The sequence below is a fragment of the Athalia rosae genome, chromosome 8 (genome assembly GCF_917208135.1).
Source record: "Athalia rosae chromosome 8, iyAthRosa1.1, whole genome shotgun sequence".
Classification (NCBI taxonomy): Eukaryota; Metazoa; Arthropoda; class Insecta; order Hymenoptera; family Athaliidae; genus Athalia; species Athalia rosae.
Genome location: NC_064033.1, coordinates 3,997,206 through 4,015,414, shown reverse-complemented (window position 1 = coordinate 4,015,414; position 18,209 = coordinate 3,997,206). Strand labels below are relative to the sequence as shown.

At 48.1% G+C, this 18,209-nt stretch overlaps 2 protein-coding genes across 4 annotated transcripts; one reads left to right on the top strand and one right to left on the bottom strand.

Moving 5' to 3' along the window:
- Window positions 1–801: 801 nt before the first annotated feature.
- On the top strand, window positions 802–7,023 carry LOC105684997. The gene is made up of 6 exons (XM_048659350.1): window positions 802–939; window positions 1,080–1,245; window positions 1,452–1,661; window positions 5,045–5,211; window positions 5,371–5,466; window positions 5,535–7,023. The coding sequence occupies exons 1-6, from the start codon at window positions 802–804 to the stop codon at window positions 5,958–5,960; spliced, it is 1,203 nt and encodes a 400-aa protein (XP_048515307.1). The 3' UTR covers window positions 5,961–7,023.
- Window positions 6,052–17,161, bottom strand: LOC105684996. 3 transcript variants are annotated; one of them, XM_048659334.1, is made up of 12 exons: window positions 17,026–17,160; window positions 15,176–15,541; window positions 13,246–15,079; window positions 12,470–12,659; window positions 11,885–12,014; window positions 10,998–11,237; window positions 10,174–10,386; window positions 8,974–9,395; window positions 8,604–8,843; window positions 7,966–8,168; window positions 7,788–7,829; window positions 6,052–7,717 (listed from the first exon to the last, which is right to left on the bottom strand). In XM_048659334.1, exons 2-12 carry the CDS (start codon window positions 15,354–15,356, stop codon window positions 7,579–7,581), a joined length of 3,834 nt encoding a protein of 1,277 aa, XP_048515291.1. In that variant the 5' UTR covers window positions 15,357–15,541; window positions 17,026–17,160; the 3' UTR covers window positions 6,052–7,578. The 3 variants fall into 3 exon arrangements, with proteins under 3 accessions (XP_048515291.1, XP_048515292.1, XP_012254197.2); XM_048659335.1 differs by having other exon boundaries at window positions 13,246–15,067; XM_012398774.3 differs by having other exon boundaries at window positions 13,246–15,541; window positions 17,026–17,161.
- Window positions 17,162–18,209: the final 1,048 nt, after the last annotated feature.

The window sequence follows — 18,209 nt, the reverse complement described above, 5'->3', positions numbered from 1 at the left end:
TTCTATTCGAACAAACCAATAAAGTAGAGAGCTTTGTATTCGCAGAGTTTTATACCTATGTATATATATAAAATGCAATTCACGCATCCATCATTCAACTCACCGGTGATCTATACGCGTGCGTCGATCTCAAACGAAATTGTACACGGGCCTCAGAATTTTATTACGTATTTATTCGCGTGGATCCGAAGAAACTAAAAATTGTCGGCGAATCCCAAAGTCGAAGATGTGTCGCCGCTGATAGAAAATTCACCGTGCGAGGATTAGGTTTTTTTGAATTTCCCTAGGGGTCCGTGGGACGCTAAAAAAAGGCCATTTTTTTGCATAAAATTCACCGCAGACGATTCCAAAAGTTCGGAATCTTCTATCGGTAATTTCATCGATTTTTGGGGTAGCCGATAATTTTTTTAGTTTCTTCGATCCACCCCGGTATTCGTTACGTTTTCTATCTTTTTTTCTGCGATACACAGGCGATCGATCGAAGCTGAGGGTGCGGAAGGAAAAGGATAAAAGAGAAAGGTAAAAAAAAAAAAAGAAAAAAAAAGAAAATCGACGAATCGCCGGGAGGATCGCGACGTGGGAGGAGGGCACGATGACGACGACGACGAAGAAGACACGTTGACGACGACGCGTCGCAATCCGGTTACAGTATAAATTCCCCATTTTACGTTTCCATTATATTTCTGGTACATCGTTAGTAGTATAGCGAGAGAGGTGTGTGTATATATAAGTATAGTTCGGTCTGAAAATAAAACTGGAATACCGGAAGCGGGAAGCTTGAAAGTGTTACTCGATTTAAAAATGACATCGGAGACGCGCGCGCAGCACACCCTCAACCGAGGTTCTTCCCTTCCACCGGGGGATGTACTCGAGTACGGCGCGATGGAGGGTCAGTCGTTAACCAGAAGTCGCCCCGTCAGTTTCTACGACAATTTCAAGGTGAGATCGAGATACGGCTAGAATCGTGTTATTTCAATTATCAAAAAAAAAAAAAAAACAAAAAAAAACCGAAGAAACGAATACGGAGAGAAACTAATAATAATTAACCGTACGTTTGTTTTTTAACATTTCTTTTGAAGGAAGTTGGAGCGATGCCGCCGTGCGTTTCGTCCGCGGTTAGCGCAGGTAATTTGAATCAAGTCAGGGACGACGGATCATCATCCCTCATGATGCCGAGGAACAACAGAGTCAGCAGCGCGGTAAGCGCTGGAAACGTCGCCAGGATTCAGAGCCCGAAGGTGATCGGTAAGGGAAATTTTCCACCCGGTATATATATATGTGACACCTGCATCCAAATGTGATGCGCTACGGCGTACCTGTATGTCATAATACTTGTGTCCACACCGTTTGTCCCGTTTCGTCTTTGAGGGGGTTTTTTTTTTTTTTTTTTTCTCTTTTCTCTCTCTCTCGTGGTTTCCTTCGGGAATATTTTTATTCCTCCTAAATACCAGGCGCCGTCTCCACCGGACACATCGGTAAGATCTTCCGGCTCGAGAAGGAGAGGGTCGATCCGCAGCTGGGTCGTGCTCCGTCGATGGCCAATTGTCTCTCCACCACCGTTCCCGTTAATCTGGCGACCTCGCAGATCGCCGGACGTCACACACCCACGAGGAATTCCCTCAGGCACAGCAGGATGATCGTTATGAACAGGACGGGAAACGGTGAGACGATCGATGGTATATAATTGAAAAAAAAAAAAAACAAAAAAAAAATAGATATCGTTGTTAAGATATTCTCCGGTAGATTTGGAAATTGTTGTTTTTTTTTTTTTTTTTTTTCACTTTGGAAAATCATCGACGATTGAGTTTGAAAAAAGATTCGAAGATTTTGGTGTCTTCGTTCGATAGGGTAAATGTCGTTTCACGGTGAGTTTGAAATTCATACTTATCCATACTTATATCCTGTGTGTATCGTAAATCTTATGTCCTTTTCGGCGATCCTTCTCGGAAGGAAAATCGGTTTACGGTACTTGCTTAGGGAAAATCCCTTAGCCCCCCCCCACTCCCCCCTCCCTGGATTAGACAGGAAACGTGTCGCGCAGTCTTACGGTCAAGATTATCGACGTCCCGTACAATATGATATTGGTGATTCACGAGAATCTGACAGACCAAAGGCCACGTGCGAAGCCAATTTTCGAATCCGTGGATCCCCGAGATGTTCGCATACGTATTGTATGTATGTTTTTATACACACACACACACAATTCGTTATCACGTGTACGTAAATACGTGCACGAGAGGTCATCGAGGTTATTCGAATGATAAAATTGAAAATTTGTCGACGAAAAAAATATCAACGCCATCGCGCGATTAATTGCGAAATACGTACAACGTATATGTATACCCACTTTGGTACGTAAAATATGTTTTATTGCGTAAACTGTGAGAAATTTTTTTTTTATCCACAATAATTCTAAAATACAAAAGTGCGTGAGATGATTCGTAAATGTATAGGAAAAAGAAGGAAAGGAAAGAAAGATCGGCCGCCGGGCAACAGAATCCGGTATGTTCATAGGAATTTTGGCAAAACTGATAGGGATATAACAGTTATTGGGGAAAACGTTAATTATGATACATACATATGTATAAGCATGCGACGAGAGTTCATATCGTACACATGGATAGGCGACGGTTATTCGCGAAGCGCGCGACACGCCGTAGTAGAGTAGCTTAATTTCGTTCTTCCTCATTTCAATTTTAATCGCGCTCAGAGCGATGTGGACATACCCGGTAATCGTTGCACGCATGTACGTACTTATGTACGTACGTACGTAAAAACCACGTGACACGGGCGCCTCGTTTTACGCGTGCATGTTGGAAACTTGATTCTCCGGGTCGCGCGCGTAATGGCGCGTGTGATACGAGAACCCGCGTGCATTATACTCAACACTTACGTACAGCTACGTAAATATACGTATGTATCGTAAAACTGGTATGCAGATTGGTGCAGATAAACGTCGCGATAGTTTACCTATATATACATATAGTATACGTGTGTCGCAAAGCTAAAAAAAATCCAAACTCAGCTCTGTATTATAAACAGCCCACCCGCACGGAATTATTCAACACCCTTTCAATTTTCAGTTTTTTCTCTCCTTTCCTGGTTTTAATGTTTTTTTTTTTTTTTCTTTCCTCTTTTCCTTCAATCCGATCCAACGTCTCGTTACGTCGATCCCGTATCATTGTTGGTCCGGATGGAGAAAGTTGTAGAAAGTTTTTTCCCCTTTTTTTTTTTTTTTTTTTTTTTTTTTTATACAATTCTTTTTTCAGCGTAAATCGTTTTCATCGCCGTTTTTGCGATTTTTTTTTTTTTTTTGTTCATATTTCCAAGTACACAAAATTCGGGTGTACCCGTACAGCGATCGCGTTCGGTTAATTTTTACCGAAACTATTTCGGCGTTGTTTACCGAGAGCGTTTTGTAGATCGCACAATTATTCCCCCTCCCTCCCCTCCCCTCCCCTCCCTATCAGGGAGCGTGTGCGCGCGTGTGTAATTAGTTCATGGCCCGATGCTCGACGAAACGAAAAATTAAATAGGTAGCGACTAATTCGGTCGCGCGCGGTTTTGGTACACGACGGTGATGCGAAGTATATGTATGTACGTACGTATGTAATACGTACGTTCACGAATAAACAGCGATTGGGTATCGCAAAGCGATTAGGGAAACGGAGTGAAACGAAACGATAAATCCGCAAAACCCTCCCCTGTGCGCGTCGAGGCAACAAAATTTTACCCCTAAAACGAAATAGATTTTTCGACGGAGTAACGAGGACTACGATTGTCGTCGTTTCCTCTTTTTTTTACTTCGAACGTCGTACGTACTCGGTAACTTCGTGATTTTCTCGATCGTTGAGTTCCTTTTTTTTTTTTTTTTCTTTTTGAAAAAAATTAGACAAAATATCTACGTTAATTGTACGAGGAAGCTCGTGGAGTTGTATCGACGACCGGAACTGAAATTGTACTCACGTACGGCTACGTGTGTTCCATAACGACATTATATTTAAAGCACAGCCACGAGTGGCACCGTGGCACACCGTTGCTTTCCATTTTCATTTCCGTGTCACATCAGTCTCATCGCCTCCCGGAGCGTCGGGGAGCCGAATTTTTGTTTTTATTTTTTTTTTCTTTCTCCCCCCCCTTTTTCTCTGGATTTTTATTTTCATCCAGTTCTTCTTTTCTTTAGCTCCCTCCCTCCCTCCCCCCTCCCACCCTCCCCCATTCGTCGTATACACGTAGGAGCAACGATTTTGAATCTAGGAACCCTCCGGATCGCGTGGTACCTATTCACAACCCAACAATGGAAATCTATTATCCCAATTTTGTCGAATTCACATAGACACTCGGCACGCGAATTCTTTGGAACAAAAGGAGAAAAGCCAAGCCGTGTGTATACCGCGTTTTCCCGCGTATCTACGTGCCTCTTATCTACCTCAGCCGTTGTTACAAAAGGCGGTGATCGGAATTTCTAAACAATCTTGACCCCGATGCGTCACGTGTCCGTCGCCGACAATTAGACTTACACCCGACGATAATAACCTCGGGGGTGCTCGGGGTTCGTCGTGGGAGGGACGAAAAGTTTTCGAAAAAAAAAAGGTCACTTCTAGTCTCGAAATCTCGTGATATTCCGTATAGGTACTCCGTACTCCGCGCTCGTGACGCAATTGCAGCGTTTGACGAGGCGGACGGAAACGGCTCGACGAGCATGATTCGTACGAGAGGGGGGTAAAAAACGTTCGGGCGGCCGGTAGGTGCGAGGAATCGGATCCTTCTCTCCGTAGAAGGCAAGGACGGAGATCGAGCGGATTTAACCGGGTGATCGCCGTCTTTTACGGAGATACCCGGGGGGGAGGCTGAGGGAACGTCGTACTTTTAACAAGTCGGATTAGAAACTCTGTATATAGGCGCGTGAAAAGGAGGCGAGAGAGCCGAGCAGCAGCCGGTCAGAAGTTTCCGACGATCGCTTCGCTCGCTCGCCGCGCACACGACGTCCGAATCGCACGCGAGCGACGAGCGTTAACGATTATTTTTCCGCTTGCTTTTTCAGTACCGAGAAAATCGCATCCGCCGCTCCTGCGACATCGCGTACTCGCCAGGACGCTCGCCGCTGTGCAGACTATTTTCGGTCTAGCGGTGACCGCTTTGGCTCTGTGGTTGCTTCTTTGGGCACCGAATCTCCCCGTAACGGACGTGCCCTACTGGAGCGGAATTCCCGTGAGATAATTTTCAACCTTTTTTTTTTGCCTTACCTTTTATTACGTACGCCTTCGCTAACTCGTTAGCGGTGGAAAGAAGAAGAAGAAGAAGAAGAAGAAAAAAAAAAAGTGTCGTCAAAACGAAGATTCGCTCACGACGAATAAAATGAAATTTCAGCTGCTGCTGTCCGGCGGTTTTGGCACGTGTCTGTTGTGCTGTTTCAGCAGAGAGTACTCGTCGTCGGATCGCGGTTTTTGCGCCGCGTCGACCAAGGTAAAGCGAAATCGATCGGCCGCCGAAGGTGGGGGGCGGGGGTGATGATTAACGTCTTCGTATTCCAGGTGCTCGGTATTTTTCTATCCGGTTTGGCGACTCTGGCATCGATAGTCGCCTGCGTTTCCGCATCCATGCATTTGGCCCGTCTCGCCGGATTGGAGTGCTCACCCGCCAGGGTACTCAACGCGACTTGCTCCTGCCGTCCGAAGGGAGATTACCGTACCGAACCCAGATCGCCCGTACTCAGATACGTCGATCTCAACTGTCCCGAGGTAGAGAGCATACTCGCGATACTTTTGATATTTTCAGCGACCTGCAACGCCCTGGGAGCTATAGTTTCCGGATGGTATTGCTACCTCCACTGTTGCGCGAGGGACGCGATCGTCCGGGACACCAGGTCCAAGTACACTCCGGTAAGAACAAATACGATAAATTCGACGAACGTGAATATCGCGAGGCCGATTTATAACCCGACTGTGAACGGGCGATGACACCGACATTCTTAGACTCGTTTCGGTTTCGGGGATTTTTTGAGATCGACGAAAATTACGGTATCCCGAGGGATACCGCTCCCGATTTTACGAATGTACGTACAGTACATTCATCGAAACGAGTTACTTGTCAGCCGCGGGATTTACGTAACAAGATTCGATCGAGAGCGTTATTGAACGGAACGGACCAAATAAAAATTAATTACTTTTTAAGGTAATCGCAGTTATATATATATATTTATGACCATATGATAGGCGAATTAAGATTCACGGTTGTGTAATTATTGGTAGTGCTCAAGAATCTCGAGTTTAAATAATCGTTCGACCTTTTAAGAATGCTCATTAGATCGTAGGATTGGTCGAGAAGAGAAAAAGAAACAAATGATTACCCAATAATTTTGTATTTGTATACTTTTTTGGAATTCGACAAGTTTTTCTCTCAATTCAGGTTTCCTTCGTTTTTCAAAGATCTTCGAACTTTCGCACGTAGAATTTTTCGATACGATTAACATCTAGTTATTAATCTTACGATAAATGATTGTCAAAAGTGTTCATTTAACGCACAGAATAAAAAAATGGCAGCTCAATATTATTTATAAAAAAAAAAAAAACAATTTATTAAAGAATAAACAATTTTTAAGTGTAAGCGATTCGTATAAACTATAACTATGTATAGTAACGGTTTTTATACCTAATATTATTATAGTATACAAATAAATGGATTAATATTTTACATCGATATACATTACAATACGCAACAGTAATTGTTCATCACTTATTCGTCGAAGGATTAATTTATCGATTGATCGATAAATCAATTTTCTACTAACTCTAACGACGTTTCAATAAAATTTTCAAATACCTCGAAAATAATATAATCTGGCAACTTGCGAGTTTGATTGAAAAAAAAAAAAAAAAAAAACAATTCATCAATCGCTCGCCAAGGAACTCGGCAATTTTCTAATTCTTCTTCTATTTCATTTTTCTCTTCTCTTCTTTGGTATCGGAACCGATCAAATACTTCCATTGTACTAAATATACGTATCTAAGTTGTACGTGAAAAGAAAAAAAAAAAAAAAAGATGGAAAAATTTGTTATATCTACGCCTACGTGTATGTATATAATTATAGCACCGATCGCGTCGTACGAGTGACGTTTTATATCGTTACAAAAGTTCAACAATTTTTAAATGCGATGCATTTTTTCTACATAATTTTTGCTAAAACAACGTCCATATCTGCGGTATTATCATAAAAATACTGATATCTCTGTACTTCGATACTTTTCACTTTACATACTCATTGTCGGTATTATTTTCATACAAGTCGTACACGTGAACGTGTATCGAATAGCGCGAATAATTTTCAATCGTATGAGAAAATAAGTTATTTACAAATCTCGTAGAAAAAAAAAAAAAAAAAAAACCCCCCGAGAACGTCATCGCACGTATCGTTTCATCATCGTCGTCGAACGTGACGTTCTCCGGGCCGCGTCACCGATCCTTAAACACTAATTACCACGTGGTCCTAATTTTTGTCTGAATTTTTTTTATCGCCCTCCCAGGCGTTCGAGAAAATTCCGCGACACGACCCCACGCAGATCCTCGCTATTCGGAGGATCAAGGGTCCATAAGGTTGACGGGTGCCGGTCGTAAGTTGAGTTGAAATTCGCCGAACACCATAGCCGCCAACCATCGATACTCCTCACCTTTCAAAGCCCCCGCCAACGTGTAACCGAAGTATGGGGTATCCTTGCACCTGGAGGAATGAGAAAATAATCGATGAGACGTTTGTCGGTAATTAATTACCCCTTGCTTTTGCCACTCACCTGTTCGGTTTTCCATTTTTCAGTATAAACGTGATCGACCACCTGAAACGAGGGGGCGAATTCACAGTCGTTTTTTTTTTTTGTTTTGATTTATTTATTCTTTCGCGTCAATCGCGACGAAATTTCGCACGATTCCGTACGTAGGGGATCGATTAGAGATCAATTATATTTTTCTCACCCCATTCGCGGATTCCGTTTGGACTCGTGCCCTATGTACCACACGATGTCCTCTATTCTCCATTCCCACAGTTTCGAAGCGCACATTTTGTCCTTGTAACAGCACAATTTCGCTCGGCTGAACTCGAAGAGGTAATTTTTGAAATTCTTCGATTTCGTGTCGGCGAATTTGAGCTCGCCCGATATCGTCATCGGCGGATTTACCTGTAACGTGTTTTCTGGAGAAAATTCTTTGTTACCCTCGACGTACGCGCGTACCTACGTATACCGTCCGGTCGGAGAATCTGCGACATTCGTCGCGTTTCGCGCGAACGACCGCGAGCCTTTTCAAAATGCGCAACGTCAAAAATAGCATTTGAACTTGTTCTTATGCATGTACATCGTACGCAGCTGTAAGCCCCAATTGGTTAATATCCTGTTTTCCCCGTACCGATACCGCGACGTTCCTATGACTCACGTTAGCTGATACGAGCGAATGGGAAAATTGGCGAAAACAAAGAAGTTCCACAGCGATGCTTCGCCCATACCGACGCAACTCGACAAATTGATGCGTACGTACGTGTGCCGCGGTACGCGTCGATCGTACGATAAAAAGCGTTGAAAAAAATATATCGTCAGTCGCCCCGCGCGCAACCTTACCAGAGGTATGATGTCGCTGTAGACGGTGTCCTTCTTGAGCAGTAGGACGTTATCCTTCCTGTCGTCGACGTCCCAGTATCCCCACCTCGCCACCGTTTCCAGAACGCTCTCGTTGTGATGCAGGGGACGTTCCAGGTCGCCACCGAGGGCCGACTCCTCCAGACAAAGTTCGTGGGGTTGACGGCCCGTCCTCTCCGCCAATTCCTTGCAAACGTCGAACGCGGTTTTGTGCGGACCGATCTTGAACGGGAGCGAATTCGTTGAACGAAACTACCGTCGCCGTAAGGGATCCGATTTTGAAGTTGAGACAAAAAAAAAACAAAAAAAAAACAGAAAAACAAAACAAAGATGTACCAAAAAAATTACCCACCGTCACGTTGATGCACTCTCCGTCCCTGGCCATCAGGTAGATCCAGATTTTCAGATCACCCGAGGGCGCGGCCCTGGGCCTGTTGTTCGACACGTGGTGCCTCTCGAGGACCTCGAGAATTTTCGCCTCCCTCGCCATGTCGGCGGCCGACAGTTGGTAGAGTTTCGGGTACAGGGTGATCAGGTCACCGACGACTCTCGTCTCGGACCGGTTCCAGTCGTCGGCGTTCGTATCACCGGCGTGCATCAAGGTCGGACCCCATACCGCCGATAGGTTTCCGACGGTCATGCGATTCCTCGCGCTCTGTTGACTCAGACAATGGAGATGGGCGAGTATCTTGCGCAGAGTCGCGCCGGCCACGGGCTTTAGGGTGTCCAGGTGATTTCTGTAGTTCGAAACGCGATCGTCCTCGTTCTCCATGTCTGTAATTTGGGGGTTCGTGAAAATGTTGTCGTTTTATTTTTTATTTTTGCGAAAATCCAAAGGAGATCGGTTGACCGGTCAATTCGTATGTGAAAAATCGCGAGCGCGCGCGTCGTCGTCGTCGATTCGACGAAAATTCCGCGATGACGCCAATTGGCGGTAATCGCAGGAAGAAGCTTTCATCGCCGGTCGTTGTCGAATTGCCCCCCCCCCCCCCCCCCCTCCGCAACCCCGCGTTCCGCACCTATTTACCAACACGTCGATTCTATCTCGACCGATACCCGCGCTCTGTTGTCCCGGTGATATTACAACGCATGTCTCACGGAGATCGTTCAACTTCGCGCGGACGTTATCCCGCGGGTCACCGCCGCGTCCGGTATGAATCGATCGATCGATCGATCATTCCATTCCATCGTTAATTGTTTTGAAAATTTTTCGAATACAACGCGAACGTCGAGCCGCCGTCTGGATCTCCAGGTGAAATTGGAACCGCCTTGCGTTCCTCCCACCGCATTCAATCGAGGAAGGAAAGTTCCTCGAGCGTCGAGCGCGGGCGAAAGAAAAATGAAATAAAAACGAAAAAAAAAATAACGAGCGACACGGTTTCCACGCTACGTTCAGCGATGTACCTACGCGTTGCGAAAAACAAGATACACGCAGCTGCCGCGCGTTTCTCATTCCGTTTGCTCCGGTGATTCATATTATTTTTTTTGTTTTTTTTTTTCTTTCGTTTCAAAAATAACGACTCCGCTCGCCCCGCGTCATCCCCGTACTGACCTACGATTCTGCACAGTGGATCGTGTACGTTGGCTTGCAGAAGTGGTTCGGGCAGATCTCTCAAAAATCGTCTGAGCACCGTGGCGACGTCGTGCTCCGTGTAGTTGACCTTCCTGATCTGCGCTACCCACGCGTCCTTGCGGAATGCCTCCAGTAGACGCGTCACCGCGCTGCTCGAACCGCTGTGACGGTATATACCTTCGGACATTATACCTGCGGTGCGGAGAAAATCCGATGAGATTTAACGGGGAGAGAGAGAAAAAAAAACAATCATAAAAATCGACGTCGTCGTCGTCGTCGTCGTCGTCGTCGTCGTCGTCGTCGTCGTCGTCGTCGTCGTCGTCGATCGTCCGTACGGATCAGCTGGTGCGTAACCGGGTGCCGTGGGAGAGAACTCCGCTTGTACGCGCGTGTATCGTACGCGCGTTCAAAAGTATAGCGTGAATAAGCGTGTGCAGAATTCGCCTTTGTTAGCGAATGATTTTACTTCACGTTACTTTACGTGTATACGTACAGTCGTACGTACGATATACCTGTTGTGTATCCCGTGCGATTTCAATGGCGTGTATAGAACAAAACTTCCGGTAAACCAATGACGAATTGCGTCATTCGCGTTTCATTTTCCTTTTTCATTGTACGACGTTACGCGTTTCAACGATGTGTCCAGATCAAATGGATCATCGGTGATACGATTAGCTGCGCAAAAATTGTATTTCGAGTGCCCGCGAATCTGCGTTTGTTTCTTTCTTTGTTTTTCTCTCTTTTCTTTCTTTCTTTCTTTCTTTCTTTCTTTCTTTCTTTTATCCTTTCGCTTCAGCACTCACCGTGGGTGTAGATGAAGTTTATGCATTTTTCAAGGATCACGGGTACGTTGTCCTGAGTTAGCTGCTGTTGCTCGATACCAGGGCCGCAGCTGGTAGCCGCCTGATAAAGAGCGTGCTTCCAAACCGGAGCCTCCCTCGAACCGGGTGACGCTATGTGCAACGCACCTCTGCCGCCCGCGTCCACAACGACCACAGGTATGCCGCCGTCCTCGCTCGTCGGTCCCTCGTGTTCCCTCAGTACTGGAAGGGCCCCGGACGGAGAAAGAAACGAAACGAAACGAAATTAATTGATTAATTATTTCAAAGACAAAGAAAAAAAAAAAAAAGCCTCGGGAAGAAAACCGACGCGGCGTATAAACGCTTTTCTCGGATGTCCGATGGCGGACGGGAATAAGAGTACATATTATATGTATGTCTCTTTTTGTTTTTTTTTTTGCTTTTTTTTTTGGCTACGCGGGAGGGCGCGTACACCATTTTTCTGGACAACTAACGGCATTGAGAACGGAGTATTTCTACCGTGACCGCGGCTCTTGTTCCTCTTTTTTTGTTTTTTTTTTTTTATAGCGTCTCCGAACCGCAACCTCCGCGTGGAAACGTTGCGGAAGACATCGGCGAGGAGGTAACGAACTTCTCCGATTTCGATCGAAGAAAAAGAAAAAAAAAAAACAAACAAACAAAAAAGAAACAAAAAAAAAGAAAAATCGAAAAGAAGAAGAAATATACTACGGCGAGTCCCGCGGAGCGCAGGTGGATCGAAATTCCCGAGAGTCGGAGATGAAGCGAGCGACGAGGAGAGAAGATTTTTCCTTGCGTCCGACACTCGCGGGGTGTGGGGGGGTGGGGTATAGAGTTATCGGAGTAATAGGGTACTCTTTTGTAATTCTTACCTATGCAGCGCGCCTTGCGTAGATCTAATTGCTCGAAGTTGGAGGCTGTCGAGTCGATCGAGCGTGTGTAAAACAGGTTTCTCCGTTGCAGTAGAAGCCACGTAGGAAACCAGGTCCCCGTTACGCCCTCCTGTGTCGACGAAAACCAAAAAAGGAAAAATGAAAGAAAAATAGAAAAAGAAAAGAAACAAAGAAACAAAGAAACGAAGAGGATACGACGGAAAGAATACTTTCAATTTTTGGGGGTCCGTTGGTACGGATACCGAATGATACACCGAAGGAAGGAAATTTGCGGATCAAGTTCACGCGCCAAATTGTATCGTTTATTGTCGCGAGAACGATATCGATGTAAAATTTATCGCGCTATACGTTGATCGTAGAAAGTAGATTTCCTTGGCGAGGATTATTCGCTCCACGTTACTCTGGAGTCGATTCTCACGTTTCGCGCGTCCACCGCGATACATCGCCGTGGAGTCTCGTGGAACGAGCGGGAGGGCGGTTTCAAATTTCACCGGAGATTCGCTCGCTCGAGAGAGAGAGAAAAAGAGAGAGAGAGAAAGAGAGAAAGAGAGACGACGTTCTCACCTTGACATAGGCCCAGCCGACTCTGGTCAGTTCGGAGCTGTATCTGACGGGGAATACCGGGGTCAAGGCTTCCAGGATCCTTTGGGCCCATATCCTCCTCTCCGTAACACCTTTCACGTAAAACACGTGTACCCCGGGACGACCCTCGCCGCTCACGGCTATGCAGTGCATCGCCTCGCCGTCCACCACCCTGCGAAAAATATCGTCCAAAAATTTCTTAGGTATCAATAATCGGCTGCCGATGTCGTTCGAGACATTTTTTTTTCTCTCTATATACGATGACCGTATCGTTGCAATTTTTGTTTGACTTTCGTTCGTTTCGCGCGAACACCGAGAAATCGTCGGAACCTCAAATGTCGGTTGAAGTCGTCGCGTCGGGGAGGACTCTTCGCGACCAAACGTCATGCGGCGAGGGTCAGTAAACCGTACAGGAGGCGAACGCCTGGAATTCCCACGTATAAAATCGTCCTTTCCTCTGCGCGGGGGAAAGTCCCCAGTATAAACGCGACAACAGTTTTATTTCAAACGCGTTGTCCAGCCCCCCCCCTCGTTCCCCCCCCCCGACACCGAATTAAATTTAGGGTTCCCTAATCCCGGGCGCGTTGGCCACTCGGGGGTCAACCAATTGCGGGCATCGCGTCTCCTTAAACAGTCCAGTGCGGTCGCGTTGCGCTACTCTAAACACGTCGGTACGTTCACTTCGACGATCGTTCGTCAGACCGAATGATTGTCATTGTTCTTATTATTATTATTATTATTGAATTAGTTGGACTTACTTGACGTCCTGCAGCAGATGCACGCTGTGCACCGTTTCCAGCGAGACGGTCTCCTTGAGAACCGCGAGTCCCTTGTCCCCGTAGAAGGATAATTTCTTGTCCGCTAGGACCGCGGCTCTTTGTACGAGGTCCTTGGTCCTCTCCATCCCTACGCCGGGACGATAAACTATACCCCTTTTGGCCGGTGACGTGTGACCCGTGTAAGTAGGTCGTTCGAGTTTCGACGCGGAAGCAACATCTTTGGCGTTATCGCGATTTCTGGACAACAATTTACTGCCGCGTACGAAATTCATAACGTTCGGTCTTATACTCGCGACGGAATCGTGTCTCAATTTTTTCTGCAATTTACGCATCATCGAGGTACGAGTTTCTTCGGCAACTTGGGGACACGGGGGCGACGTCGGCGGCGGCGGCGGAAGGTCGTCGGGAATTTTCAGCTGCGTTTGGGCCGGAACTTCTCGGGTACTCTTCGCGACGTGGATCTTCACGGATGGTTTTCGGGGCGGTACGGCCGGCTGTTTCTTCCCGATTTGCGATAGTTTCGGTAGTAGGGGTGGATTTTTACCGGACGGACGTACCGCGGCGTCCGGTACCTCGACCAGTTCGACTTCGTCGTATTCGTTTTTCGGCAACGAGTCGTATCTCCGCGGCGGTTCCGGCGGCGGTTCGGCGGCGGCGGTTTCCGTTTCCGTTTCCTCGCGATCGTCGTCGTCGTCGTCGTCGACTGCGACTACGACTTCGTCGTCGTTCGTCGCGCGGTACGCGGTAACCTCGTGGTAAGCTTCGTCTTCGGCGTCTTCCACCTCTTCCCTGAGATCGGCGAAACTGCCGGCGCTGCTCGGCGAATCGCTGGTGGCCAGAAGCGCCTCGAGAAGCATCATGTCGTTGTTCTCGTAATTGCTGTATATGTTGTCGTCGGTTGTTCGCGACAGCGGATCGAACTCGAACAGCAGCGATTTGCTGTGTTCCCGCGAAAAATTTCCGCCGCCCGTGCCGACGGACGGCGGAATTTCGTCGTCGGGAACTCGCGTCCCCCCCTTGGGAAGCCAGTTCTCGTAGAGCGAGTTCGGTATGGACACCACGCTGCCGACGTCCGAGAGCCTGAGCAGATTCTTCTCGATCGGAGGCTCGTTGGCGCCCTCGTCCGCGCCTGACTGCGTTATCTCGAGATCGACGCCGAGCTCGTCGAACCTCTTCGAGGCCGGTGCGAACGCGTCGTAGAACGTCCACGAGTCGGACCTCAGTATCCTCTTGGGCACCTCGGCGGTGATCGCCCTCTCGTTGTTCAGACTGGCGTCCGAGTCGCTGCCCTGGGGACTTCTGCCGAAACTCAGGAGGTCCGAGGCGTCGTCGTTGGGGTCGACGTCGCGGTTCGCCGATACCGTCGAACTCAGGGTGTCGTATCGGCCGCCGCCGCCGCTGTTGCCGGACGTGACCGATTGCAACTCGTCGTAGATCGATTCCTCCGGCAGCGGTGGCGGCGGGTAAACCGGCGGCGGCGGACTGTACCTGATCGTCGACAGGTCCACCTCGTTGCGTACGCTCCGCAGCGTCGCGCCCAACGGGCTGTAGAACGATATGCCGTTGAATATGTCGTCGGTAGGCATCGAGACGCAACGATCCTGATGACGCGCCGACTTGGCGTCCTTGAGCTTCCGGTCGGCGGCGGGGACGCCCCGCGGAGCGTCCGGTGGAAGCCCGCGGTCCTCGCCGTTGACGGCGGCCAGCCGGCGGGTCAGCAGATTCTTCATCGATTTCTCCAATCTCAGACTGGCGTTCCTCGTGCTCGATATCATCGATCTGCTCTTCGAGGTCATCCTCTCTGAAATTTCATCTTTCAATTGCTTCGAGCAGCCGCTTATGCTCCGTAAAAATTCGGGCCTCGTTCTCGTTCGGCCTGACTGTTCGTTAACGTTTGCGCGGGGCTTACCTTCCTCGCTTTTGTCGGAGGAGCTCGACTCGCTGGAACTGGTCGAACGGGACGGCGTAGACGTCGCGGCGTTAAATTGGAGATTTCGCGGGGCCGGAACCGGCGTCGTCGATCGGACGACGACTCCTCGACTCTCGGGGGTCAGATTGGACCGCGGTTTCGGTACCGGCTTCTCCTCCATTTCTTATCGGTCCCTCTCACCGATACTTTCCCGAAACAATGAAATAATCCCTTTGCGATCGTATCACAGTGGCTAGTTTCTACCGGTCCGTAGATTCCATGATCGCCGCCGGTCGGTCGCTCTTTCTCTCTCTCTCTCTGTCTCTCTCTCTCTGTTTCGGGCCTCTTTTACCGCAAGGGTGCTTCCTGAATCGGTGCGATGAAAAAGGAAACTCGGATTACACACGAGAAACTATAAAACGAGCGGATTCGGTTCGGTACAGGTGACTTAAGTCTGGGCCCCCCCCCCCCCCCCCCCCGCCGCGCGATAATTTCCAGGTACGTTTAACGGGTCCGGTTTTCAAAATCCTTGGAACCGATCTGTGACCCACGTGAGTCAGACGACTCGCCCCACCGTACGTACGTAGTTAGGTAGGTAGGTAGGTGGGTAGGCGGTACGGTACGCATTGGTCATAACTGAAAAATTTCGCTACTCGAAACGTGACACGGTGATCGAGATCGACGATTGAAGATCTAATCGGGGTGCGCCGCGAGTAGGGACCGTTTCGGATCCGTCGATGCGACTCGATGAAACGGACGGGGACGTTAGCAGACGGAACGCGATTGAATGGGCGAGTGTGTAACTACGTGAGTGCGTGGCGTTCATTCGTCGAATGAGTCAGACCCGACCCGACTCTCTTCTTTCCACGTTGATAACGCGACAGCGAAACGCGCGCTTCCAACAGATGCTTCGCGTTCATGTGTTCGTCAGATGTGTATTGCAATCGGTATAGTACGACTATGTGTGCGTATGTATGTATGTATACGTGTATACACGAAGTAGATGCGGGAAAAGAATGTCGAGACTAATAAGTGAGCACGTACGTATCGACTTGTTGCGGTGAAATGACGTCTGCATCGAGCGCGTTAGATGCGAAGGAACGGTACAAAACGTAACGCCGTTCACATTCGAACGTTGCGAGTCATCCGACTCGGATGATCCGGTGTGGCTTTATGTCGCGTTTGTCGTTAGTCACACTGTTTTGCAACTATCGCAAACGGGGGGAGGTGGGTGGGGGTGGAGAGGGGGGGGGGCATAAAGAACGAAAGGAATAACGGCAACGGCTCCGATTTTATTGTACCGGATAGAAAGTAACACTCCGTTCGATGTTTCGAGTGTCCGTCCGACCGATCAAAGGAGAAATCATATGCACACGAGTGGTACGTACATACGTACGAACATCAAAGGCAGCGTACCATTCCGGTTTCGAACGAACGAACGAACACCGATTGATTTCGATTCGCTTATCGGACGCCGATAAGCCTTGGCTACGCCGTTTTCGGTCTTCGAACTTTCGACGATTTTTGAACTTTGAGAACGTTTATCGCGTTACGAGATGTACGGTTGCATCGTCCGAGCAGTAACAACGAGGGGTAGCAGTGGTGGTAGTGGTGGTACTACATCGGTAGTTCTCGGCGACCGCGTGTTACGTATTTCGTACGGACGCACGACGTGTCGGATTCCCAGGTGAGAGACGGTTGTGCGCGCGCGGAGTACGCGCCAGCAGCGGTTTCGATTACGGCCAATCGAGATAAGATACGGTGGGAAAAGTTGTTCGTAGGCGACGCAACGAGCCCTCGGTAACTACTACACCGCGCGGCGTATAAGGTGACCGACGATGATCACTCACTTGGGAGGGTTCGTACTAAACTTCGTCGAAGATCGTCATCACTGCGGTGGTACGGACACTTGCGAGGAATCTCCGGAGTGGCGATGTGTTTTACTTTTTGTTTTCTTCACCGAACGCGCCGCGCGATCGGGGATGTCCTTTGCGTTCGCTCGCCACTTTTAAACTGCAACGGCGAGCGAAGTCGGAGTCCCGCGACCGGCTAGCCAACGGAGTTTATACTGTTGCCTCTCTCAACGAAATACGACGCACACCGAACCGAGCCGAACAAACTATAAAACGAACGGCGACCGCATCACCCGCGGACCGTCGCCGCCGCCGCCGTCGTCGTCGTCGTCGTCGTCGTCGTCGTCGTTTACCCAGCCGGAGGCCCCGCAGACCTCGTGCCCCGGCCAGACGGTCACCACTTGCTCCGTGGACTCCGTCGGCCACCGATCTCTCCCACGTACCGGGTGTGTTTGATCGGCGATCGTTTTACGATATTTGAAACAACGAGAACAACAACGACAACAACGTGACCGAATTTCGACGATATTCCTTCGTTTCATTTTATTATTTTCACCTTATCGCGTCCTTGGGGAGAGTTCGCTGCTTCTCGCGCACCGTTGTACGTACTGATAACCGATAAGGAAATATCACAACGGATGCGATCGTAAACACACGATCTCTATAGTTTTCCGGTAGGAAAATACCGATTTCCTTTATTTCGAATATCGCGATCGCGTTGGCGTCGATACGCCTTTTCGCGCGTAGGTGAAATTTGTAAAAATAGACGAAGCGTTTTCGAACAGCGGCCCCCCCTACCTTCTACTTTCGTCGCGAATTACCCGTTACTCCGACTGACGACGAGTAAATCGTTTCGTTCGTCGTCGGCGATTTCGACAGCGTGCGCGCGCGTTAGTAATCGTTTAGCGCTAATTGGGACGAATAATTTCTTGCTAACAACATTTTCGTTCACCTCCTCAGACCGAACGTACGACGTATGTTTCTTTTTTTTTTTTTTTTTTTTTTTTTTTTTTTTTTTTTTTTTTTTTTTTTTTTTTTTTTTTTTTTGAAATACGAAGCGTCATCGGAATGCCCGCAAAAATATATAACTGCGACTATTGTACGTGAATTTAATTATAATTAATCGCGATGAAATTCTGTGAATTCATTTGAACTCTTGACGGTAATAGCGATTCGTTTCG